This window comes from Phodopus roborovskii, unplaced genomic scaffold (assembly GCF_943737965.1).
Source record: "Phodopus roborovskii unplaced genomic scaffold, PHOROB, whole genome shotgun sequence".
NCBI classification, from domain to species: Eukaryota; Metazoa; Chordata; class Mammalia; order Rodentia; family Cricetidae; genus Phodopus; species Phodopus roborovskii.
The window spans coordinates 120,526-147,336 of NW_026125290.1; the positions used below are offsets into that span (position 1 = coordinate 120,526).

The 26,811-nt window shown below is 42.2% G+C and overlaps 2 protein-coding genes across 3 annotated transcripts; one reads left to right on the forward strand and one right to left on the reverse strand.

Annotated features, from left to right (window-relative positions):
- The first annotated feature begins 1,887 nt into the window (after positions 1-1,887).
- LOC127234110 (geminin) lies at positions 1,888-11,311 on the forward strand. Of its 2 annotated transcripts, none has more exons than XM_051200852.1 (7): positions 1,888-2,021; positions 3,377-3,434; positions 6,459-6,536; positions 7,274-7,409; positions 9,567-9,649; positions 9,837-9,947; positions 10,937-11,311. In XM_051200852.1, exons 2-7 carry the CDS (start codon positions 3,384-3,386, stop codon positions 11,096-11,098), a joined length of 621 nt encoding a protein of 206 aa, XP_051056809.1. In that variant the 5' UTR covers positions 1,888-2,021; positions 3,377-3,383; the 3' UTR covers positions 11,099-11,311. The 2 variants fall into 2 exon arrangements, with proteins under 2 accessions (XP_051056809.1, XP_051056819.1); XM_051200862.1 differs by lacking the exon at positions 1,888-2,021 and adding an exon at positions 2,401-2,464.
- Positions 11,312-21,354: 10,043 nt separating this feature from the next.
- LOC127234128 (armadillo-like helical domain-containing protein 2) lies at positions 21,355-24,661 on the reverse strand. The gene is made up of 2 exons (XM_051200887.1): positions 24,382-24,661; positions 21,355-21,805 (listed from the first exon to the last, which is right to left on the reverse strand). The coding sequence occupies exons 1-2, from the start codon at positions 24,659-24,661 to the stop codon at positions 21,375-21,377; spliced, it is 711 nt and encodes a 236-aa protein (XP_051056844.1). The 3' UTR covers positions 21,355-21,374.
- Positions 24,662-26,811: the final 2,150 nt, after the last annotated feature.

Consider the following 26,811-nt stretch of genomic DNA (forward strand, 5'->3'; position numbering starts at 1 on the left):
GCTCAATTTCTGAAAGTCACCAGGCTTCCACAGCTGAGACAGGTGACTGGGACTCGCCTCTCCCTGGGCACTGGGTAGGTGGTGAACACTGGCAAAACACTGCTGAAAACCCACTGGGCCTGATGTGGTGATGCCTACCTGTAATGGTAGCACCCAAGAGGCTGAGCAGGAAGATTACAAGTTACATAGCAAGGGACAGACAGACCCAGCTACACAGATCCCATTGGGCTGGTGATGTAGTTCACTGGAGTTCTAGTAACCCACCCACCACCAAATCTCTCACAGTCATTGGTAGTGTTCATGACAGCTCCTTAAGATCTCACTGTACACATTCCTCAAATTCGCATTTGTCTGCTTGTTTGTTTTGAGGCGAGTCTTCCTCTGTAGCTTAGGCTTGCTTGTAATTTATCATGTAGCCAGTGCTGGCCTTAAATCTGTAATGATCCTCCTGTCTCTGTTTCTTAGGTTCTAGGATTGCAGGCATGAGCCACCACCATGCCTGACTTTTGTTTGCTTGTTTTTGATCAGGTCTGGCTTGAAGCTTGGTATGTGGACAGCCAGGATATGAACTTGCAGTGATTCTCCTGCTTCAGATCCTGGACTAACAGCTGTTAACAATGGCCAGTGTTGATCACTAAGAACTCCCCAAACATGGGCCTAAATGGAAGCTGTGATGCCAGTCACAGCTGAGTTTCCTGGACTCACAAGAGCTGTAGTGTCTGTAGGGTTAAGGTTCTGGATCCTGAGGTCTGCCTAGAAACTGCAGCTGTACAGGGCATCATTTGCTGCTATGCCCTCCTGCTCAACTACTACAAAGCACTGGGGGAACAACAGCTGCCTGAGCTTGGAATCCAAAGAACTTCCTAAGCTTTCTGTCTGTAGAGCACAAGGACCACAGCTGACTGATACCTGTACATCAGCCACAGAAGCCAGCAGCTCCTGGCCACCCGATCCCTGGGCATGTTTGTAAAATGCTTCTTCTGAGATCCTCCTTGTGAAGAGCTCTCTTTGGTACCCTGAAGGTCATTATCAAGTTCTACAGAGTCTATACTTCCAGAAAGTTCCATGGGTGGAGTCCCATAAGGTATGCAGTTTCTCCAAGGTCTGGATCGCAAATTTAGGTGGAAGGTGTAGCAGCTGTTCTTTATGCATGTCTTTCCTCTTCTTTGTTACATCTACCTATTTGTTTATTGTGTGTGTGTGTGTGTGTGTGTGTAGGTCAGAGGACAACTTTAAAGAGTCAGTTCTCTCTTACCATGTGGGTCCTGGGGATGGAGCAGCGTACACGGTCAGTCTCAGTAGTAAGCACCTCCATCTGCTGAACCATCGCCTTAGTCCTTTTACAAGTTCCTCCTGCCTCAGCCTCCCTAGTATTGGGATCACAGGTAGCGATCACCCCCAGATTCTATTACATTCTTCAGGAAAAAATTCTTTAAAAACTTTGAATAGCAGCAGGGCGGTGGTGGCGCACGCCTTTAATCCCAGCACTCTGGAGGCAGAGGCAGGCAGATCTCTGTGAGTTCAAGGCCGGTTTGGTCTACTGAGCGAGCTCCAGGACAGCCTCCAAAGTTACAGAAAAACCCCACCCCACAAACAATATACAAATACATAAAATACCTATAAAAATATATATGTATATTCCGTCGCTAGTAGGAGTAGATCCTTTGTTCTCTCCAGCAGAGTACCTATAGAGTACCGAAGCTTGGAGCTTCTCCCGACAGAGGGTCAGAAGCCCAGGTCGGAGGGCACAGAGCTCTACACCAAGAGGAACCCTAGTGACCTCACCCAGTACTACAGGAGCCGTGGCCGACTGCGCAGGCGCACGGAATCCTTGGGCGCGGTGGGCGGCGGCAAGAGGCGATTGGCTGGATTCCAAGGCCCCGCCCCTCATCTACGTCAGCTAGCCCGGTCGGCGGGTCAGTCCGCAGGTTCGGTTCGTTCCGGCGCCGTTGGATCCAGCGTGCTGCCCGGAGTTCGTCCCGCTCTTAGGTCGCTGGGCTGGGGACGGAGGCCCGTAGTTTGTAAGTACGAGGCCGCGGGGACGGGGGCGGAGGCGGGGTGAGCGCAACTGCGGCAGCGGTGTCTCCCGTCCGGCCCGAAGCCGGGTCTGCCTTCACAGCGGCGGGGAACTGGCCAGGACAGGCGAGGGCTTGAAGGGGACCCGAGTCTCGGCCCGTAGTGTTCAGCCAGCAGCAAGGCTAAGCTGGGTGAGCTGAGGCCAGGGCTGCGCCACGGTGGGGTCGGTTTTGGCGCGCTCTGGCGTCCGCGCTTCCTATTGGCTGGCTCACGCCGCGCTGGGCGGGGCTGGCGCGCTGGCGAAGGTGTGCGATCCCTTGGTCTTAGGGACGCCGTGACTGGGGCCTGAGCTGGGTACTACCTCCAGCCAGTTCCCAGGCAGCTCTGCAAATGCTGCTCCTGGGAAAAGGGCATTGAATCCTCCGTCTCCTATTCCAGTGGTGCCGGTGTAGGTGATAGATAGTGGGTTCTCCTCGGACTTGCTCTATGCTCCCAGCTAATGAATGGTAACAGGATCTTGGGCCATTACCTGCATTTTGGGAAACATTACCTAAGCTTGGGCGTGGTTGTGCTCAATCTCCAGCATTCAGGATGCTGAGTCAGCCGGAGAGAGGTTCAAGAGTTCTAGGTCAGCTTTGCCTACTTAGCCGACTCAACAGAAAAGAACACATCTAGAGTCCCTCGAGTGGGTTTCCAATAAGGCTTTATTAACATGAAATAGAGTGGAAAATAGCACTATTCTACACAGGGTTATAAGCTGTTTATATTTGCATACATGTGTGGGTGCTAGGACACAATGCAAATTAGTAATTACATGTAAGTAAGAGGGAGTCGGTCTTAAGTTTGCTATGTAGCTGAGAATATCTTTGAATTCGGTTTCTCCTTCCCAACCGCTTGTGCCACTAGGCATGGTGTATGCTGCACTAGAAATGGAGCCCAGCCTTTGAGCCTACTAGTTATGCACGCTACCCGCTACCCACTGAGCTACATACCCAGCCAAATGTTTTTTGTTTTTTGTTTTTTTTTGAGACAGGATCCTGGCTATGTAGCCTAGGCTGATCTCCAATTTGATATGTTCCTATCTCTGCCACCGCATTCCAGGATTGCAGTCATGTGCCACCATGACAGGCAGGATGGTATTCTTTAGGGTAGAGCTGAGTGTGCTTAAGAGCCTGTTTTGCATTTCCTGGCACCCTTTTGAGATCGTTGTATTTTGTACAAGGCACCATGCCATCTTAATGGTTCTATCACAAAGTAGTAATATTTTTGTAGTGTAAATAATTAAAAAAAAATCTAGCCTCTTATCTTCAGATACAGACCATACTGTTTTTAAATTGTTTGTATGTGTGTGTGTTGCCAGCTGAGAAATGAATTCCAGTATGAAGCAGAAACAGGAAGGAGCTGGAGAGAGTGTAAAGGTATGTAATGGGACCTCTTAAATGTTCTTGGATTTGTTTGTTTTAATTACCAGTGAGGTCTTAAAACCTCCAGAGTAAATTGGGAGCATGGGGGAAAGGGTGGAAGGAGAGAGGGGAGTGGAGAATATGTATAGTTTAATAATAATAATAATGATAAATTTAAACAATAGAATCTTATTCTTGGTATGTGAAATCATAAAGTTTGACTTAAGACAACTTAAAAAAAAAAAGTGAGGTCTTGCTGTGTTGCCCAGGCTGGTCCCAAACTGAAACCATTTATTTCCTCAGCCCCCCCCCCCAGGGTTAATTTAAATTTAGCATTCATTATCAGAAGTTGGAAAACTGAGTGTACTCTTGCATATAATTTGGAGGAGAGGGTTTGCAGAATATGAAATTGTTTTCTGAAAAGGTTAAGATTTAAATATATGAGTGAAGCTTGGAGTCTAGAAGTCTGTTATTCTGTATATGAGTATATAGAAAAGAATGTTATGTAGTATACATTCCTTGGGTTATTTTTTTTCTAAAACTTACATGTATAAAGTGTAAATCTTGGAAGTGGTCTTTATAAGTGTGCATACGACAGCAACTTAGTTGGCTTCTTTGACCATTATGAAGATCAAACATTTAGTTTTATTTTCTTCTATTTAGAGACTTGATTAATCTGTAATCTAAATTATATCTGAAATGTTGGTGTAATATTTGTTCTCATGGTAGTTGGCAATTGTCCCTCAGTTAAATAGTGAGATAATAATCAACAGTAGAAACCTTACCGTGGGAAAGGTGAACTTTGTCGTGTGAAGTACAGTAACTTTCTCACGCTGGTGTGGTGTCATGTTCTTGCTAACCTTGTTTGAGTATTCACCCATTGTTTGCTATCCCATGGTGGCAGTATAACTAATGATTCTTTTTTTTTTTTTTAATAGAACTTACAAATCAGGAAACATATGGGGGCTATCTACATTTTTGTTTATAAGACAATAGTTTGGGGATTTTAGAGGGTTATTTGGTGGGAGGGATTGTTTTGAGACAAGGTCTCACTGTGTAGCTTTGGCTAGCTTGAAACTCAGAAATCCACCTGCCTCTGCTCCCTTGAGTACATGTGCCACCCCGCATGGCTTGTTTTTGTTGTTGTTTGCTTATTTGTTTGTTTGTTTTTTTTATATAGGGTCTCAGTATGTGGCCCTAACTATGGGGCCCTGGTTAGTGTGTCCCTCACAATGTAGATCTCAGGCTAGTCCTGAACTCTGAGAGCTCCCTCCACCTACCTCTTTCTACAAAGTGCTGGGATTACAGGTGCTGTGTTAGCACCTGAAACAGTATTTTAATTTGTTTAAGGCACAAGACATTTTATCAATGTAGTAGTGAATGGACTTGTGGAAAATCTACTTCTGTTGTGGGGTGATAGTTGAGGAGGGACTATCCTTTAAATACACAAGCACTTGCTTCCACCTACAGCGTGTTCCTAAAAATTACATTCCTGGTGCTATGTGTAGTGAGTGGTAGGAGCCTTTAGTTTCAGCACTGGTGAGGAAGCAAGTAGATCTCTGTAAGTTCAAGGCCAGCCAGGGCTATATAGAAAGACCCTGTCTTTAACAAATAAGTAAGAAATACATTCCTGGGCCTGTGAGATGCTGTAGCCAAGCTTGATGACCTGAGTTGAATCTGCAATATATGGTGAAACGAGAGAGCTGACTTGCAGGTTGTCCTCTGATCTCTCTCTCTCTCTTTCTCTCTCTCTCTCTCTCTCTCTCTCTCTCTCTGTACATAAGTAAATATAATAAAAATATTTTAAATTACATTTCTGTATTAGGGTTTGTATTTCTGTGATAAAACACCATAACCAAGTCTGGTAGGTGGTGGTGGTGCACACTTTAATCCTAGCACTGAGGCGGCAGAGGAGGGCAGATCCCTGAATTGGAGTCTAGCCTGGTCTACAGAGTGAGTTTAAGGACAGCCAGGGCTACACAGAGAAACCCTGTCACAAAAATATCAAAACCCAAAACAACAAAAGCTACTATGACCAAAAACAACCTGGAAAGAGTTTCTTTCAGCTTTCAGGTCACAGACCAACACTGAGGGAGGTCCAGGACAGCAACACAAGGCAGGAATTGAAGCGTAGGCCATGGAGGAATGCTCCTTACCTGCTTGCTTGCTCAGTTTTCTTTCTCATGCACCACAGGACACCCACCCAAGCATGACACTGGCAACAGCTGAGCCCTTCACATCAGTTATCAATGAGAAATATCCCATGCTTGTTTATAGGTCACTCTTTAATCAGCCGAGATTCCCTATTCCCAGATATGTCCTGGTTTTTGACAAAAACAAACCAGCAGGTTGTTTTTTTTTTGTTTGTTTGTTTTTTTTTTGTTTTTGTTTTTTTCCTTCACAATGCCCATAGTGTTTGGGGATATTTAGAGTTCTGAGGTGAATCTTTTTGACTAGGGAAAATTATTTTGTGGAGTAGCTAGCCTTTTCTCTTATTGTTAACCTCTTTTGTGAGTAGAATGTTAGTAAGTTCCCAGTTTGGAAGATTTTTTTTTAAAGAATACAGTTAATCATTTTTTAATTGAAAATTTGTTATACATTATTTGAACTATCAGTGCCACCATAGAAAGTGTGTGTGTTGTATGTGTTTTAACTAAATAAGATAGGTTGACAATGATTACAGCAAGAATATGTAGTAGAATGAGAAAAGTTACCTGTGTGTGTCTGGTTTGGGTGGTATGGCCCACACACTCTTAAGTATTTCTTTGAACTTTATTATAATATTGGGAAATAAATTTTCTGGTTGATAAGACAACATCTTATTCTGAATACAGCATTGTAAGATAAATGTCAGGCCAAATCTTGTGTTCTCGGTGATTTATTCTTTCCTTCCTCCCTTCCTTCTTTCCTTCCTTTCTTTCTTTTTTTTTTTTTTCTTTCTCTCTTTTAATTATAGTTAAGACTATTTACAAGTTAAGACTATTTACTTGGAAAGTAATCATATGCAGTAACCAGATAATGAATCATCTTGACTTTTAGAACAGTCCTGTCCCAAGGAGAACACTGAAAATGATTCAGCCTTCTGCAGCTGGATCTCTTGTTGGCAGAGAAAATGAGGTATGTGTACAGAGCTTGAATGGGGAGACGGTCAGTCAGCATTAAACATTTCTGAGATTTTCTTAAATACTAATTTAATTGTAGCTAAACTTTAGTCCAATTCTAACCAAAATAGTTGCTGCAAATACAATTCCTAAAACAATATTATACATTCTGGTAGTTTTTAAAAATTACATTTATGGGCTGAAGAGAATCTCTGTGACTAAGAACACATACCACTTTTCCAGAGTACCCATGTCAGACATGTAACAAGAGTTACAAATGCCTGTAACTCTTACTTAAAGAAGGAACAGGACACCCTTTTCTGCTCAAGGACAACACTCAAATCCATAAACCCACACACAGACAGAAAAATGTAATTACAAATAAAATCTAAAAAACAATACAATTATTTATTTTGTGTGTGCACACACCCATGTGGGTATATATGTGTTTGCATGGACTTTGGAGCATGTAAGTGCCATAGTACATAATTGAAGTCATAGGATAGCTTTCAGGAATATGCTTCTGTTACTCTGTAGGAACCAGAGACTGAATGCAGGTTGTCAGCCTTGGCAGCAAGTACCTTTATTTGATGAGCCATCTCACCAGCCCTATTTTGGTAGTTTTGATTTGTATAACTTAAAAAAAAAAATCTTAAACACATAAATAACTGAGCAGTGTAGCTTTCTTTGAATAACTGAGCAGTGTAGCTTTCTTGTTCATCAAATCTAAGGAAGTAAGCTTTTTTATCACAGTCGCCAAAAGGCTTGTCCAAAAGGAAGCATTGGAATGACCAGTTAACATCTAAGACTTCAAACTCTGGTCCAGAAGCCAGTGAAAATAAAGATGTTGGAGATGTCACCCAGGAAGCATTTGATCTTATGATTAAAGGTACGGAAAAAAAGAAAATAGCCTTGTCTTGAAAGTTTAAATTTTGATGGAGGTGTATTATTTGGTGAAGTTACTGTTTGATAATTTAAAATTTTGTATTATAAATAGGCTAATACTCTAAATTTGGACACATGGAACCATTTGCTTGGCAAGACCCCAGTGTGGGTAAAATATTAAAGAACAGGAGGATGACGAAATTGGTGTCTGTGAGAGTAAATTACATTGGGATTTTACAAGACCTGGAAATGGGCTTTTCAGAAAAAAAGTGGTAATAGAGAAAGGATTTGAATATTCCAAGAGAACACAAAGTGATAGAACTCACTGTATAGCCCCGACCTAGCCTTGAAATCAATCAGTCTTGCCTCACTCAAGAGTCTTGGACTACCACACCTGGCTCATAGGGAGACTTTTCCTCTGATTTGGTCAGAGGTCATGAGAAATTAAAGCCTAGAGTGCTCAAAGTCACACTCACAGTAATGTTTGGGTTTGTTGTGAGTTGCCTGGGATGTTGCAAGAAGTTTAGAAGCAGAAAGTCCTTTTACAGGACAAAATTTCAAATGGTTGGTCTACTGCATAGAACTTTGTAGTTCTTATGAAACAGGACTTGTAATGTTTGTACCTGATTAGGTTAAAATCAGTCAAAGGTTAGTTCTATACACATGGCAATCAGTGACCTTAGTCATAGAAAGTGTCTGTATAACTGTGACTTAAGAACTTCAGTGGGATATATCATTAGAATTAGAAGACCCACAGGGAGTGCCTGAATTTTGTTAAATCTGTTGTTGGTAGTGCATTGGTGTACTCTTGGAAAGAAAAATCTTTTATATAGTTTAGGATGGAGCAAATGAGTAATGTGTTGGTGTTGGGAGGCAAGTACTTAATAGGGTGAATGGAAGTACAAATATGGAATGGAGAAGGGAAGAATGGATTGTTGAATTGGTTTACAGTATTAGTTTAAATTGATTATTAGAAACTCCTCCATCAAAAGCAAGAAACACAGCAGATATCCAATTCTTGTTGTGTAAACACTATTTTGTACTGAAGCTCTTGAGGAAATGGCTTACTCCAGCATTCCAGTGTTTAGGAATACTATAAAGTGATCCTTCATCTCATACCAGAAAATAAGCAAAAATGTTGGCCATATTTAAAGAACAGACTCTATGTGACGAGATCCACGCTGATTAAATGTGTGAAAATTTCAGCATCAAAATTAATAGTGGCAAGAATGGCTACTAATAAATCCAGGCAGGGTGGCGCACACCCTAATGCATGCTCTTCAAAGGTAAAGTTTTGAGGATCACTTCATAGTTATTCTCAGCCATTTATCAAGTTAAAGGCCAGCCTGGGGTACATGTCTCAAAAACAATGAAAAGACTAAGAATTATTCTTGGTACAGTGAATAGAAACAAGCATATGAACCTGTAATTATAACTTAAGAGAAAAATGGGAGAGGGAGAATTCCTTTGAAAACCACATTCACTGTACATTATAGAAGATTTAGATAAGAACCACCAGTAGAGTTAAAGTTGATTGGGGAACAGATTAACAAACTCAAGTTTTACTGCCAGATCTCTTATTAATTACCAAAGAAAACAATCTTTACAAGGGAGAAATTTAGTATATAGCAACCAAATCAAATGATCAAATTTTATATTCAATATTACAGATTGGTATGCTCTGCCTGATATTACATTGAAGATACAATGCATTTATGCAATATTCCTGCGAAAAATGTTGAGCTTGAAACAAATCGAAAATTAAGAACTATATGCAAATTAATTAGTCCAGACTTTTCAAATTAACAATATTTTGGCTGAGAGTATATATAGCTCAATGGTTGTAGAGTTCCTGTCTCCCATAAAGGCCAAATAAAAATGCATAAGCACAAAACAAATTTTGTAAAATGTTAAACTGTGTAGGTAATACATATGCACTTATTTTCCTTGTGGTGCAATTCTTTTTAAGGATTGAGAACTGATATGTTGGGAAAAAATAAAAAGCAGATTGGAAAATTTTCAATAGAAATAAAGTACTGAGGTTTTTATAGCAGTAGGTTTTGTGTTTTCAAAATAGGAATTTGCTGTTCAGTCTAGACTGGCCTCCGACAGGGTTTTAGCACTAATTTTTAAAGTTATGTAAAACACTAATTTATTTCAGAAAACCCATCTTCCCAGTATTGGAAAGAAGTGGCAGAAAAACGAAGGAAAGCTCTCTATGAAGCACTTAAAGAAAACGAGAAAGTATGTATTGCATTCTTACCATTTATAGAGTTCTGGTAGTGTTCCTTCTCATTTCAGCATAGTTGAAGTGGTATAGACCAGTTTGAATGTTGGTCTAATGGAAGTTTGACTACATGTCCTGCTGTCTTAGTTACTGCATGATTCAGAGTGGATTTATGGAATACTGAACTTTATTTTTGTTATATAGCTTCATAAAGAAATTGAACAGAAGGACAGTGAAATTGCCCGCCTAAGAAAGGAGAATAAAGAGTTGGCAGAAGTAGCAGAACACGTACAGTACATGGCAGAGGTAATTGAGGTAGGTAATTCCATATTTATTGGGTTCAGAGTCATCAAGGCAGTGTTGTGGTCTGTGAGTGTTCAACATTTTAATGAGATCTCTAGCACCAGGGAGTTTCTTGGATAGAGTAGCTTATTTATCCTATCAGGGATTTATTTTCCTTACCTAAAAAATGGTAGTAATAAGCTCACATCTGAAAAAGAAGAAAAGTTACTCTGTTGCATAATTGACACATTTCTAGGTTCTAGTTTTATAAGCATGTTATCAACTATCATTTATAAAAACAAATAGGTTTTACCTGACTTTTTAAATTTGGGAAGTAGCTAATGTGTTTCCAAGAGTCAGCTTGATTTCTGTTACTTTCTTTACCTGGCTTGGCTTGATAAAAATGCTTTCAGCCTTTTTTATATTTACAAAGCAAATCCATCTTACCAATGGGAGGAAAGCTTTTCAAATCTCACATTAAATTGCTTTCTTAACATTTTAAAACCATGACAATGTTGTTTTATTATTTTTAATTATATGTAAATATGGCCTGGAGCTAGAATTATAAGCACCTGATGTGGGTGCTAGGAATAGAACTCTGGTCCTCTGGAGGAACAGTGTAGACTCTTAACCACCGAGTCATCTCTGCAGCTCTGCTGTGACAATGTTTGAAGTACTTAACTGGTCCTCTCTGTTGGCTTTAGAATATGGTCCCAGCTGGCTGGAAAGTAAAAACACATGGTTCTGTGCTTTCCTAGAGAAGTACCAATTTCAGTTGTGCTTTGGAAGCAGCTCAGTCAGGGCATTTAAAAATAAATAAATAAATAAATAAAAAACAGCAAATTACTAACTGGATTTTGCTGGAATATGATGTAGCACTGTATATACTTTGATAGAACACTGTAAGTGAATTTATTGGGGGTATTGTAACATTGGTGGGTTGCTTGCTGTATCATTATACTGATTAATAGTGATTTCAGTTCAAGATCTTTACAATAAATTGCTGGTTTATTCCTTAAAAGAGGCTGAGTCATGAACCTCTGGATAGCTTTGAATCACCGGATAGTCAGGAATTCGATTCTGAATTGGAAACTGTTGAGGATTCTGAAGTGGAAGACTCAGAAACTGGCACATGTGCTGAAGAGATTGTGTCTTCCTCCACCGATGCCAAACCTTGTACATGAAGTGTGAGTTACACTGCCAGCTTTGCCCTGCGGTATAACTCCTGGTAAATTAACTACAAGATGCAAGTACTGGAATCCAGGTTTGAATCCTGGGGGCTATTACCACATTAAAATACACATAATATGTATTTTTAATCTGTTTTATGTAAATAGCATTTTCATTTTCTCAGATGTGACTTGTGTAAATTAAATAAACTTCAATTTCCTATTGAACATGGTCTATCTTGGAGAATTCAGTATATGCAGTTTGTAGAAAATGTGTCTGTTTCTATAGTATCTTATTTCCCTGTTGTGGAAGTGGGAAATGACTTACTTCTGAATGTGTGTTCATCTAATCCAGGATCTCTGTGAGCACTGTTGATTTCATGTTTGCATATTTAGGAAAGTTTTACTTTCCTAAAACTTCCCCCAGTGAGTTTGATTAGCCAGGTAAAGGCTTATCTAACTGGTATAGTCATATTATTTTTGACTGTTCCAAGCAATTGGTAGAGGGCAAAGTGCAGTGAGAAACACAAGGGTAGCTGAAATTTGGAAACTATATACAAAGTGTGTAAATATCAAAGGACAAGAGGCATTGCTATCTGTGAAGCCCCATGTACCTGAGTTTCATCCCTTGAGAACCCCTCACACACACACTTTTTTTTTTTTTTTTTTTTTTTTTTTGAGACAAGTTTTCTCTCTGTATCTTTGGCTATAGACCAGGCTGGCCTTGGGCTTGGGGATCCACCTACCTCTACCTCTGTCTCTGCCTCCTAGAGCATTGGAGTTCTGGGATTAAAAGATGTTTGTTAACATGCCCAGTTAATGGAACTCATGCTTTTAAGACAAGGTAGATGGTCTGCAGTCCCAGCACACTTCTTTGTGGAGACCGGAAGCAGAGACAGCTCATAACCCATCTACCCTGGTATGCAGAGCAGTGGAAATGACAGCCAGCCAACTCAGGAAGGTCATCTGACTAGTCATGTGCCTTGGCATGATGTGTGCCATACTCGAATAAGTAATAAATATTTTAAAAACAAAATGAAAGCTATCACTAATAACTTTATTCAATAGAACTTGGAGATGATGATGATATACTTGTGTTGTACAATGAAGGAGCCATTAGTTCAGCATTCAAAATGTGATTAGTGTGAAAAGTATTTATGTTTTATAAACTATTCAGGGCTAGTGGCTACTGGGAGATGGTGGTTATGCATGTCATGGAGTTGGGCCACTAGCTTAAAGATTGCATTAGAGAAGTAACAAATTAATTTTTAAAATATTTGTGGTAGGGTAAAGGGGAGAATCTGGTAATATTGTCATAATTAGAAGAGTGGAAAGTGGAGCTGTGTGGCTTAGGTTAGTTATACACAGTAATAGGTTTCAGGGTGATGTTTTTGTACATGTCATACTGTGGTCTTATCCCTTCCCACATTTCCTCCTGTCCCCTTTTTGCTGATCTCCCCCTCACCTGTTCACCCTCTCAAATAGTTCTGCTTTCATGTCACATGTAGTCCATTAATCTCTTTCATCCTCTTCTGTTTATAAAGAGAATTTTTGACATAATATGATAATGACTCTTAGGACAATGCCAGAGCAAGAAAGATTTCTGGGGGGGCAGGGGGAAGAAGCATTGTTTGTAATAGCCAGAACCTGAAAGCTACCTAGATGCCTCTCAACTGAGGAATGGACAAGAAAATGTGGTACATTTACACAATGGAGTACTACTCAGAGGAAAAAAAGACTGGAATCTTGAAATTAACAGGCAAATGGATGGAACTAGAAGAAACCATCCTGAGTGAGGTAACCCAGACAACAGAAAGACACACATAGTATGTATTTATTCATAAGTGGATATTAGAGCAACGGATTACAGCCTATAATCTACAACACCAGAAAAGCTAAGAAACAAGGAGGATCCTAAGAGACATACATGGTCTGAACAATTGTTCAGACAAGATCTAAACAAATTGAGAGCATAGGGGTGGGGGAGCTAGGTAGGATAAAGTGGAAGGGAGAAGGGAAGGGGGCAGGAGAACATGAGGGATCAGGAAGATTGAGTCGGGAAGAATAGAGAAGGAGAGCGAGAAAAGAGATAACCCTAATAAAGAGAGCCATTATGGGCTTAACGAGAAATCTGGCACTAGGGAAATACCCAGAGATCCACAAGGATGATTCCCAACTAAGAATCTAAGCTATAGTGGATGTTAGGAATCAGTAGCCTGCTGACCCCCGCCCCCAACGATGGGAGGACACTCATGGCCATGTCATCGCTGTCGAGCTTTACCTGGCTGCTAGAGGACTCAGTTACACATGTGCAAGCCCCCCTTTTAAAGCAAGTGTGCCTCTCTCTGCCCCCCCCCCTCTTTTCTGCTCTTTTTCTCTCTCCCCCCTGCTTTGGGTTGGCCACCAGCTACCCCCTTCTCTCCCTTCCCTCAATAAACACGTGGGCGCTGAATCTCGTGTTTGTGTTTTATAGGCATTAGCTGTATCAAAAGGACAACAGTGGACAGGCTACCTTAAATGTCCTTATAATGAGATTGATGACTACCTTAAATGCCATCCTAGAGCCTTCACCTAGTAGCTGATGGAAGCAGAAGCAGAGATCCACAGCTAAGCACTGAGTTGAACTGGAATCCAGTTGTAGAGAGGGAGGAGTGATGAGCAAAAGGGTCAAGACCATACTGGGGAAACCCACAGAAACAGCTAACCTGAACAAGTGGGAATTCATGGACCCTAGTCTTGACAGCTGGGGAACCAGCATAGGACCAAACCAGACCCCCTGAACGTGGGTGTCAGTTGGGAGGCCCAGGCAGTCTATGGGGCAGTGGGACCAGTATTTATCCCTAGTGCATGAATTTGGGAAGCCCATTCCCTATGGAGGGTCTCTCAGCCTAGATACACAGGGGAGGTGGGGGGACTAGGCCTAGGCCCAGATGATGTGGCAGACTTTGATGATCCCCCATGGAAGGCCTCACCCTGGGGAGTTGATGGAGTTGTGGGGGGGAATGGGAGGATGGGAGGGAGAGGGAACTGGGCCTGATGTAAAATAAGATTGCTTCTAATTTAAATAAAAATTTATAAAAGAAAGCGAAAAGACCTTAACAATATTTAGGTTTGCAAAGGTTTCTGATACAGGACACAAAGAGCTGGAGTTCTGTGGTCAGTAGGCTTTGTAAAAAGAGTCTTCTGTTTGAAAAAAAAAACAGGGAAAGGATACAGCTTCTCCATTTTCTCCATTTGTATAACTCAAGCCTGTGTTGCCACTCTTGAAGAGGCCTGACTGTTACTTTAGACAAGACATTTTACCAGTGGGCTGACAACCTTACAACCTGCATTCAATCCCTAGAGCCCATGGTGATAGGAGAAAACTGACTCTTAATTGTTCTCTGACCTGCACATGTGGGCCATGGAGTGTGCATGTTTGCACTAAATAGAATTGTTTTTAAGAAGCTATTCTGATAGCCAGGCATGGTGGCACATACCTTTAATCCCAGATAGGCAGTCAGAGGCTGGCAGGAGGATCTGAGTTTGAGGTCAGCCTAGTTAACAAAATGAATTCTAAGACAGCAAGGGCTACATAGAGAAATTCTGTCACAAAACAACAAACATTATTTTGATAATAGAACTTGATATGCTTTCAGAAGTGCATTCTAGTGCCAATGCAGTGCATGACCACCACCCTGCCATAGGGCCTTTAATTCTGTTTCATAAACTGTCCCTTCAAAGATCTCTGGATTTAGCCTTTAGTGCCAGCACTCAGGAGGCAGAGGCAAGAGGATCTTTGAGGTAAGCCTGTTTTACAGAGCAAGTTCTGTGACAGCCAAGGCTACATAGTAAGACCTTGTCTTCAAAAATAAACAGCAAAAGCCCATCAGTAACAACAGCAACAACAAAAAAACCTTAAAGATCTCTCAACTAAGGGTTTTACCTGATAAATCACAGGTCAGGAATTGCAAAGAATTTATAACCATCAGAGCATCCGGGCCCCTGCATAGGATAACTGGTCTTTATGGATTTATACCATCCTTTTCCCCAGCAGGAGGATTAAAACTTCCTGCTGGGCAATGGTGGTTCACACTTTTAATCCTGGTGAGGACTACACAAAGAAACCCTGGCTGGAAAAAAACAAAAGAAAAATTCCATTTTCCCCACAGTAAATTTTTTTATTTCAGTTCAAACTTATTTCCCTTTGATTTAAAAATTCGAGTTGCTATTACATGGCTTGATACTCAAAGAGTAATGTTACTAACATTTCCAGGTAACTTGATAGCAATGCCCACAAATGCCTGGGACACCTACCGTGGTGTTTGCACTTTTGGGGGGCTTGGTTCCTTTGGAATAGGGATTTCCGGGTGATGCAGGGGCAGATTTCCTTATGGAGGCTTGCTTTTTCCTTAATAATGTTATCTCAGCTTCTTTCCCTGTTGCTGTGATAAATTCTCTGGCAAAGGCAATTTATTTATTTTAAAATTTATTTGTACTCTGTGCATTGGTGTTTTGCCTGCATGTATATCTGTGTGAGGGTGTCAGATCTCCTGGAACAGAAGTTACAAACAGTTATGAGCTGCCATGTGGGTGTTGAGAATTGACCCCCCTGGAAGAATGGTCTGTGCTCTTAACCACTGAGCTATCTCTCCAGCTCAGCAAAGGCAATTTATGAAAGGAAGTTTATTCTGGCTGATACTTCAAGGACATGATGGGGAAGTCGGGGTTGTAGGAGCTTGTGGCAGCTGGTCAAGTGTATTCACTGACATCTGAAAACAGAGTGATAGATACCTGTTATTGCTCAGTTCTCGTTGAGGATCCCATCCAAGGAAAGGTCCTATCCCCAGTATACCTGCCTTACTGCCACAACACGATTCAGATAACCCCCCTCAGCCTTGCCCAGAAGCCCATTTCCTAGGTGATTGCTTATCTGCGTATCCACAAGGTAGCATGCTCACCCATTCATGCAGTTTGAATCATCAGAGTTTGGCTTGTTGCACCCAGTATGTCACCCAGTGAACCTCAAACTCCACCTATCATATGTGACCCATGGGAATGGCACAAAGCTGGTAGTAGCAGGGTGAGGTGGGGGGCAGAGTACAGGGGCCTCAGAATAGTATGCTAGCTCTATTAGCGGCAGAGCAAACAGCACATAGCATGTTGCTGATGGGATGTATGCTGGCTGAAGCTAGAGAGAAACCAGGTGAGCTTGACGGCTGTGTAATGGTTTGTGACAGCGGAAACATTTGTGAGAATATTACGTTCTTTTAAAAAAAAAAAAAGTTGAAACTGGAGAGATTATCCAATGGTTAACAACACTGGATGTTCTTGCACAGGACCTGGGTTCAATCCCCTACACCCACCTAATGGCTTATTAAATGCCTGTAACTAATCCCAGGGCATCCACTGGCTTCTGAAACCACCAGGCAGTCATGTGGTACACATACATACATATAAGCAAGCACAAAAATAACAATTATTTCTTTGTCATTTGTATGAGGGTCACCTGCATATATATACATTTAAGCATGTGTGGAGGTCACAGGAAAACTCATGGGTTCTCTCCAACTATATGGTGTGGACCCATGCAGGCCTGGTGCTTGCTCTTTCAGTCTCTGTGAGCCCCGCTTAGTTGACTCGGTGGGCCATGTTCTCTTGGTGTCCTCTATCCCCCCTGACTCCTACAGTCTTTCCTTACCCTCTTCTTCAGGGTTTCTGGAACTCTGAGGAAAAGAAGCTGATGGAGACCTCCAATTTAAACTCTTGCATAATGTCTGTTTGTGGGTCTCTGTACCTGCTCCCATGTGCTGCTGGAGGGAGCCTCTGATGACAGCTGGACAGGGCTGATGATGGAGGTTTCTGTTCTGTCTGGTCCCTTAACCCCAAATAAACACGGACGCTATATTAATTATAAAACTGTTGATTGATGGTTAGGGTTTCTTACTGGCTAGCTCTCTCTTAATTATTAACCCATAACTACTAATCTATGAATTTCCACACGGCCTTATCTTACCAGAGAATGCATGCCGTGTCCTATCTTCTCGGTCTGTACATGGTGTCTTCTCAAGGTCTCTCTCTGCCTTCCTTTTCCCAGGGTTCTCCTTGTCTCCTAGCCTCACCTATCTTCCTGCTTCTGCTGGTCAATCAGTGTTTTATTCATCAACCAATAAGAGAGACACATAAACAGAAGAACATCCCCATCACAAGGCATTGATCTATGAGTATAGGAGAATATCAAGAATAATTTTATCTTCTTGTTTTTCAGATCAATTGTGTTTGGTTCTATGCTAGGTCACTGGGATAACCAGTCTCTAGTTTCTGGCCATCCAGGCAGTATAGGCCATGGGCACCCTCTTGTGGAGTGGGCCTCAAGTTAAGTCAGACATTGATTGGTTGACCATTCCCACAAGTTCTAGGCCACCATTACCCCAGCACATCTTGCAGGCAGGACAGATTGTAGGTGGAGGTTTTGTGGCTGAGTTGATGTCCACGTTTCTCTTTCCACAGCCTGCAGAGTACCTTTCCATGCCAACGACTAGAATGTACAGGGGAAGGCTCCAAGCTTGGACAAGCTTGACCTCTCCACATTCAGTCAGCTGAGTGGAAGTTGTCCTTGGCAATGGGGCCCCACTGTCAGTTTTCAGAGAGAGAGAGACCTGTCTTTGCATCATTCTGGGTTGTATAGGGATCTCCAGAGGACCTCCTGGGCCAACAACTCAGCCAAATGTAGCCCAGTCTCACTGCTGGAAGCCTTACCTGGCAACAAAAAGTGGCCAGTTCAGATTTTTTATCCTCCATTACTAGGAGTCCTCACTAGGGTCACCCTCATAGATTCCAGGGTTTTCCCACTGCACTAGGTTTCTATCCCATTCCCCACACACTCCCTAATTCCATCTGTCTCTCCCCCGAACTCTCCCTCCACCCCATCCCCACCTGATCCATCTTGCTCCCTACCCACTTCCATTCTACTTGCAGAATCTAGTCTATTTCCGCTTTCCAGGGAGGTCCATTGAAAGCATATTTTTAAAATCCATACTCTGCCAGGCAGTGGTGGCACATGCCTTTAATCCCAACACTCAGGAGGCAGAGAATACAGTCAAAGCTGTTAGACAGTGAAACACTGTCTTGTAAAACTGAACTAAACTAAACAAATCCATACCCCTCTCGTCTCTGTTGCTAGTTCCAGGGATCAACTACTAAATACAGTCCTAGTACTCAGATCCATATCTCTGTGTTGTTTGGGGAAAACCCAAATGCTAGAGAGATGATATAAGAAGGGTTAATAAAGGAAAACAAAAGGACTTGAAAACTGATTATCCAGTTTGGTATTCAAGGCTTAGCATTACAATGCTGCAATAGTTAACCTTGTATTTTACCTCTTTCAACTTGGCAGGCACCCTTTGGAGCTTAAATAAGCTTGGTGGCCAGACTGCCTTAGAGTCCATTCTGTGGGGGAAGAAAATGTTCCCCTGAGCAGTCAGAAGAGCTTCCCAACATCTCTGATTAAATATGTAAAATGAAATAGCTATCTATTGGTTTCTTCCCCTAACTCCCCAAGAAACCTAATAAAACAATTCTACTCTAACAAAGCTAGAGTTCAGTAATTAAGAAGTGGCAAGATAACAAGACACTATTACTACTCAGTTTCATCTTTAGAAATATCTATGGCACACTTGTGAAATACATGGTATTCATTACTGCTTGACCTGTTGACACAGGAAGCAATCTAAATGTCACTTTATGACTGGTATAAAGTACTATCTGCCAATGCAGAATCTTCTGAAGCAGTGGGGAAGAGTAAGTCATTCATCAGTAGATGTAGAATGTTGGTATGTGTTTTTAAAGGGGTATATTTTCCACTACTTTTTATTCTTTTTATCCCCTTCAGTATTAAGGATTGAAGCCAGGGCTTCCTGCAGGCTAGGCAAAGACTTTACCTCGAAGCCACATCCTCACCCAGTTTTACATTTTTAATTGGCTGCATATGTGCTTTTCTGTATCACATGTTTTATTCCAGCTATAGGTCACTCCAGCAGCTCAACACTCCTGATTCCAATACAGTAGTTGCCTAATTGCATAACAATTACATTGAGAGTGGGCATAGGGATGTAGTAAGAAACTGTTGCCATGCTGTCTTAGTCACTGCTTTATGGAGATGAACAGACACCATGACCAATGCAACTCTTAAAAAGGAAAGCATTTAATTGGGGGCTTGCTTAGTTTCAGAGACTTAGTTCATTATTATGGCAGGGAGCATGGTGGCTTGTAGGCTGGCAAGATTCTAGAGAAGTAGTTGAGAGCTTTATATCCTGATCCTCAGGCAGCAGGCAGAGAGAGGGGAGAGAGAGAGACGGAGGAGGAAGAAGAGCGAGGGTCTATTGTAGGCCTTTTGAATAGGAAAGCCCACTTAGTACTTACTTACTGAACTGATCCTTTTGCTCCTACTTCCCCAGTGCTGAGGTTAGAGGCATATGCTGCTGTTCCTGGTAAGCATGTGGTAGGCTGAGAACCCAGGGCACGTTTCTTCTCAATGAGGAAGTGGTAATGAAGTAATTGTTCTAATTCAGCCTCAAGCAAGTATCAAAAATAATGTTCATGATTTAATGGTAAACATTGGAAGCAATCACTTTTGTGTAAAGGCTAAAACCAATATTCCCATAAACAATAGTTTTGTAATTGGCATGCAGCCCATTGCCTTTAATTGCAACTACATGCTACTGAGTGTGTGAAAGAATGTAATGTAGTTGAGCAGATGACGATGACCTTGAACTCCAAGTCCTCTGGAAGAGTAGGAAGTACTCTCAACTGCTGAGCCATCTCTAACCCTTGACTTTAAAACTGGGGTCACAGGCATGTGCCATCAGTCCTAGCTGTTTTTTGTTTTCCACTTTAAAAAACTGTTTTGTTTTTTGTTTTTGTGCTGGGCAGTGGTGGCACACACCTTTAATCCCAGCACTTGGGAGGCAGAAGCAGCCTGTGAGTTCAAGGCCAGCCTGGTCTACAAAGCTATAGAGAAACCCTGTCTTGAAACACCTCCCTCCCAAATGTGTGTACATATATGATGTGTGTGTATGTTCATATGTGTGAGTATGGGTGTGTGAGTGTTACATTGTGCATGTGGAGGTCAGAGGACAGCCTTCAGTGTCAGTCCTCATCTTCTACCTTCTTTGAGACAGGGCCTCTTATTCATAGCCATGAACACCAGGCTAGCTCACCCACAATCTTCAGGGATTCTCCTATCTCTGCCTCTCATACTGCTGTAGGAGTGCCACTCTACTGTGCTCAGTTTAGGTGGATTTTGGTGACTCAAACTCAGGTTTTTATACTTGTGTGGCATGCTCTTTATCCACAGTGAACCAGCTACCCTCCCCAACACATCCCACGACCACAACCATTTTTTTTTTTTTTTTAAGACAGGGTATCACTATATAGTTCTAGCTGGTCTGTTACTTAATATATAGACCAGACAGTTTCCAAATTAGAGAGCTCTGTTTCTTGAGTGTTGTTATTAAATGTTTGAAGTACCACACATGGCTAGACTTTTTTTTTTCTATTTTTTGAGACTAGGGTCTCCCTCTTGGGTTTTCTGTGTAACCGTACCTATCCCAGATCTCACTCTGTAGAGCAAGGGTGGCCTCAAACCCAGGAGAACAAGTTTTACTCTGTTACCCAGGATAGTTGTAAACTCTCAACCTTCCTGCCTTCACTTGCCAAGTGGCTGAGTTGGGATTACAAGCCTGGGTGATTTAACATCTTCATTTCCTAATGGGAGAGATTACACGTGTGTGATCTCATGGGGCCCCATATTTTTAAGTTCATATTAAGTTGTGGAACTTCCCAGAGGTTTTATGATTACGTTTGGCAGACTGTATGAATGTCTACATAGATTGTGTGTGTGTACATATTTGTATGTTGTGGTGCGTGTTTAGATGTCTGAAGTTGACCTGGTGTGTCTTCCCCCCATTACTGTCCACCATCCATACTGAGGCTTTGTTACTGCTGGGACCACATGTGGGGTGCCAACACCCACGAAGCTTTTAGGTGTATTCTGGGGATCTAGCCTTTTGTCCTCAGGCATGCACAGCAAGTACTTTCCCCACTGAACCGTCTCCTCAGCCCATGCATAGAACTCTTTAACTGCAAAAGACAGAAATGTAGAACAACACAAGGATTTTATTCTTTATTTCAGGTTTCCAGGGTAATGCAATGCCTTCAGGTTTCCAGGGTAATGTAATGCCACAGATAGCTGGGTCATTTAACTGGACTGAAAAACAAAAAACAAAGCAAAACAAACAAACAAACAAAAAACCTAATTCCTGTGAAAACCGATTAGGAAATATAAGACCTCCGCAAAATTTTCAGACCACCCAGACCAGTTCTCCATAGCCAATATCTGCAGGTGGTATTTCAGAGAGCCGTAGGATCTCAGCTCCTTCATAATGGCTAAGTTGTTACAGGTCATGGCGGAGAGGGTATAGCATATCCAAAACTGAACGAGGCGATGGCTGTTGACTTCACTTTTGATGGTGGAACGGAAGGGAGTCTCAAAGAAGGTAATGAAAATAGGAATGAACTGCAGCTGTCTGGCTCTCTTCTGGCTGGCAGGGTTTAAGTAGCACCAGCATGCCACACCCTGGAGCATCAGGATCTTTGTCTTTGGTGACATCACCTTTTCACTCTGCAGCAAGGCGGCGACATCTTTCATGTACTCGCTGGCGAACTGTGCAGCACTCAGGCCTCCTGTAAGACAAGCATTTCCGCTTCCAGGAGTATGTAGAGATAGCTGGTAAGATCTCAGAGGCCCCTGTGCATTATTCTTTGTGTGTGCCGGGGGTTGGGAGGGGGGATGTATATGTGTATGTATGGGCATGTGTGAGGAGGTTGGGAAACAGTCTCAGCTCGTGGGTGTTGGCACCCCACATGTGGTCCCAGCAGTAACAACAGACATCATCCACGTTTGAATTATTATTATTTTGGTTTTCTGAGACAGGGTTTCTCTGTGTAGCTTTGGCTGTCCTAGAACTCACTTTGTAGACCAGGCTGGCCTCCAGCTCAAGAGATTTTCCTGTCGTCGGTCCGAGCTACCATGCTGGGGTATATACTTTTAAGATTTTTGTGACCAGGTCTCTCTGGCCTAGAAATCTACATACAGACTAGCCTGACTGACTGGCTAACCCATCCATCCACACCTCTCCAGTTCGAAGGCTACATCAAACTTTTTATGTGGGTGCTAGGGCTCAAACTCATATCCTCATGTTTGCAAAGCAAGCCTTTCGCTAAGTGAGCTATCTGCTCCGCTTCTGTTTCCTCTGCCATTTTGTTTGTTTTGTTTCTAGGGGTCAGATACAGGGCCTCACTATACCCCCAGACCCAGGTTCATATTCTGGCAATTGTCAGTAATGTTTGAAATGTACTAACTTTTCCTTTTCTGTGTAACCATGGAAACGGAAAATGTGGTGAAGAAGCACGTAAGAAGCATGGGAAGGTCACTGCCTGCTGAGGCTCCTCCCTTGGTTCAGTTATGTGGACTGAGGCATGAATGTATCCAAGTGGTAGGATCTGGATATGTTTGCTTAGAGAAGGTCAGTCTTTGTACTGGAGGAAAGTCTGTGGATCTGAGATCGATGGTCAGAGCCCAAAGGAAATGCAAAGGCTGAGCCAGGGAAGCCCTCAGCTGCCTCGTGGTAGAAAAGTGTCTGAGAGACATTAATTGCTGAGTTGTTCTTGTTTATTTCTTACTCCCAACTCATTCCCAGACCCAAGGCCGATGCTGCTGTATAAGATTTTTCTTCCTTAGTTATCAACCCAGCCTAGTCCTAGATTGTTTTGTTTTCTTCTCCTTTCTCTCGGAGACAAGGTTTCTCTGTGTAGCCCTGGCCTTCCTGGAACTTACTCTGTAGAATAGGCTGGATTTAAACTCAGATCCTCTGCCTCTGTCTCCTGAGTGCTGGGATTAAAGCATGTGTTACCATGTCTGGCTTTGTGATAAAGTTTGATGAAGAATATAAGTACCAAACATTTTATTTTTATAGTTTATAAAATGTGTTACACACAGCCAAGTGTAGTGTATGCATCTGTAACCACACAGCCAATTACACATCTGTAATCCCAGTTTGGAGGCAGAAACAGGGAAGTCTGTGCAGGTCTGAGGATAGCCTGATCTACACAGTGATTCCAAGCCTGCCAAGGCTACAAAATCAGACCCTGTCTCAAACTCCTTCCTCAAACAAGAAAAGACATTATTAAAGAAATGTCTTTGAAAAAAATAGTAAAAACTTTTACTCCCAAAATACTTATGAAGAACTGGGCGTGGTGGCACTTACCTTTAATCTCAGCACTCAGGAGGTAGAAGCAGATGGATCTCTATGAGTTCAAGGCCAAACTGGCCTACATTCAAGTTCTAAGACAGCCAGAGCTACGTAACAGAGAAAGCCTGTCTCAAAAACCAGAACAAAACAAGCAAACAAACAAAAACAGTTACTACGAAAGCTAATAAGTATATCACTGAAAGGCAAGATCACACTGCCTAATGACTACCAAGTCCAACCCATTCAGTGTAAGGTCATCCTGGACTACATGAGAACCCTTCCTCAAAACAAAAAGTTTCTGGCTAAAAGGTCTGAGTGCTTTAGTTTTATTTAAGTGGGAAAGTAAATTCCTTAGGTGTAATTTGAGGGATTAAATCTTCAAAGAATGATATCCATGAGGGGAAATGTAGGAGTTCTTATCCATATCCATTAAATGGTCAAAACTAGAGAGTCAGGAACCTCAGATAGACCTCCAGCACTATGGAGGAATTGTTTGTGCTGTGAATCACCTGAGGCAGGCTCAGCTCCCTAGATGTTCACTTTCTGGAGGAAGAGCCAACTAACCAATTATAAGAGGACCAGAATGCTTTAGTTTGGTGTTAGTCTTAGCTATACAGGTGGGAAGCAAGGGAAAGAGCTCCCATGTGGCTTCCACTAAAGCTTTAACATCAAATGGAATTCTCTCAGCACTGTAGGTCCAGGGTAACATAAGTTAGAGAAACCCATGAACAGAGCTCCAGTGGCTAGACTCTCCACCAAAGTACTCTTTATCCCATGCCCTTTTAGTAAGTACCTTGTTGGAATCTGAGATTGAACTTGAAAGATCTTGGGTTGATATTGAAAACAGAATCTAAGCCTGGTTTACAGAGAGCATTTCCGGACAGCCAGGGCATCACCATCACCACCACCACCACCACACCACCATCATCATAGTCCCTTCTAAACTGCAGTGTTATAACAAGCAGAAGATTATGAAGCAGCCACGTTAGCACAGAGGTGAAACAGTACCTGTGAAGGCCAGTAGTCCAATTTTCTGGGCAGCCTGAGCTCTTTTTTCAAGGGATAGACGTGTATTCTTTAGCGTGTAGCCAAGTTCTATAATTTTTTCTCTGTGAAAAATGCAGTCAGCTGTGGAGACTGTCTGCTCTTCCTCCTGGGTCCTAAAATATGTCTTAATAGTATTCCATAGCAGTCTGAGGTACTTCAACAGCTGCTCGAAGCTCTGACGGGCCTTTTTGCTTATCAGCCTGCTAAGAGAGTGGATTCTCAACTTCCTGATGAAGGCCATTGGTGCTCATGTACACAGGCGGGGCTGGAGTAGATAGCAGCTCAGGAACGCACTGCCTGGCAACAAGGCAACAAGGTAGGACGGAATGTAGGGTACTGTCCCGCAACACCGTAGAACCCGAACATAGGAACCAGAAACAATAAACGCGAGGTTCCTGGGGCTGGCATTCAAGGACTTTTAGGACTAGAACAAAAAAAGCAAACTGTGCTTCTCTGGAGGCACATACACTCAAGCTGTTTCCCGAACACATAGCTCTCTCCTGCCTTTGCTCCTTGTCCTGTGCTGGGCTTACTGGACTTTCTCCTTGGACTGCCACCCTCGCTTCTAAGTGGCTTCTGGAACTTGCATTGACTATTCTGAAGGCTGTGGTGCTTGTTTTTCTTTACACATAGATTTAGCCTGTTTTAATGACAAAGATGAAGCAAATGTCACCCACATCACATCTACTCATCTGTGTGTGCCCATTTTTCTCTTCTCTTGTGCCTGTGGGTGTCTGTGAGTACTAACTTCTTCCAATCCTCTAAAAGATACTGCTCTTCCCGTGTTTTAGGATATTTTCCTTGGCAACTGGATCTCAGTATATAAGCACTTGGGCTTCATTAACAAACAAAACAAAACAAAAAACTCTCTGCTAAATGTGGTAGCTTTTATCATCGGAACATTTAGGAAACTGAGGCAGGAGGCTTGAGAAATTGAAGCTAACCTGGGCTATATAACAAGACCATAACCAAAACAGGGCTATATAGGTGGTTCAGAGGTTAAGACCACTGGTCCTGAATTCAATTTCCAGCAACCACATGGCTCGAAACCATCTATAATGAGATCTGGTGTCCTAGTCTAGTGTGCATGCAAACATTTAGGTAGAACACTGTGTACATACTAAGTAATTTTTTGTTTGTTTCTTTTGTTTTTTGAGACAGGGCTTCTCTGTAGATCAGGCTATCCTCGAACTTACAGAGATCTGCTTGCCTCTGTCTCCCAAGTGCTGGGATTAAAGGCATGTACCACCAAGCCCAGCAAATAAAATCTTTTAAAAAAAGTTTAAAGACAAAACAAGTCTTGATTATATCTACTCCTCCATCTTTCCTTTGTATAGACCAGCTAAGTCAATATCTTGTCTTTAAATGACTTCTATATCCTAAACTTGCTCAATTTTATGTGTTTGGGTTGTTTTCAGACAGCTTATTGCTATTTTGCTTAGAATCACCTTAACCCCTGAGCTCAACTGCACAAGCCTCCTACAAGTGTACACCACTGCATCAGGATCACACAAGGACACACTCCTTCACCCCTAGTCAACACCCACACGCACGTGTGTGCATACCCCCCCACACACATATGTTTTGAGACAAGGTCTCATATAGCTCAGTCTGTCTCATTCACTGGCTTTGCAGTATATATTTCAAACTCTTAGTTTTCTTTTACTTGTATGTACAACTGTGGGTGGGGGTTATGTGCATGTGTGTACAGGTGTCTACAGAGAATCCCAGAGGTACTAGGTCAGAGGATGATGTTTCAATTCAGTCAATCCCCATCTATTTTTTTTTTTTAAAGATAGATTTCTAGCTGGGTACTGGTGGCACACACCTTTAATTCCAGCACTTGGGAGGCAGAGGCAGGCAGATCTCTGTGAGTTCCAGGACAGGCTCCATCGCAACACAGAGAAACCCTGTCTTGACCCCCCCAAAAGGTAACTTCTTTTGTTTTATGTGTGTAACTGTTTTGCCAGAATGTATGTTTATACACCATGTGTATGGCCAGCACCCTGGGAAGTCAGAAGAGGGTATTGGATTCCCTGGAGTTATGGATGATTGTGAACTGCCATGTGGGTTCTATGAATTAAATCCAGGTCCTCTGAAAGAACAATGCACACTCTTAACCACTGGGCCCTCTCTCCTAAAGATTGTTTTTTGTTTATTTGTTTAACACTCTGCAGGCACACACAGGCACATGCACATAAACTCTACCCCCATACCCATATTCGTACACATATCTTTGAAGTATATATTGCAAAAAGTGACTTTGAGGCAGACTGAGCTATATGAAACTTTGTCTCAAAAACAAAAACAAAACAAATCAACGAAATCATAAAATCAAACAAAGCAAAACAACCCCAAACCCAATATATACATCCATTGATGGGAGTGGGG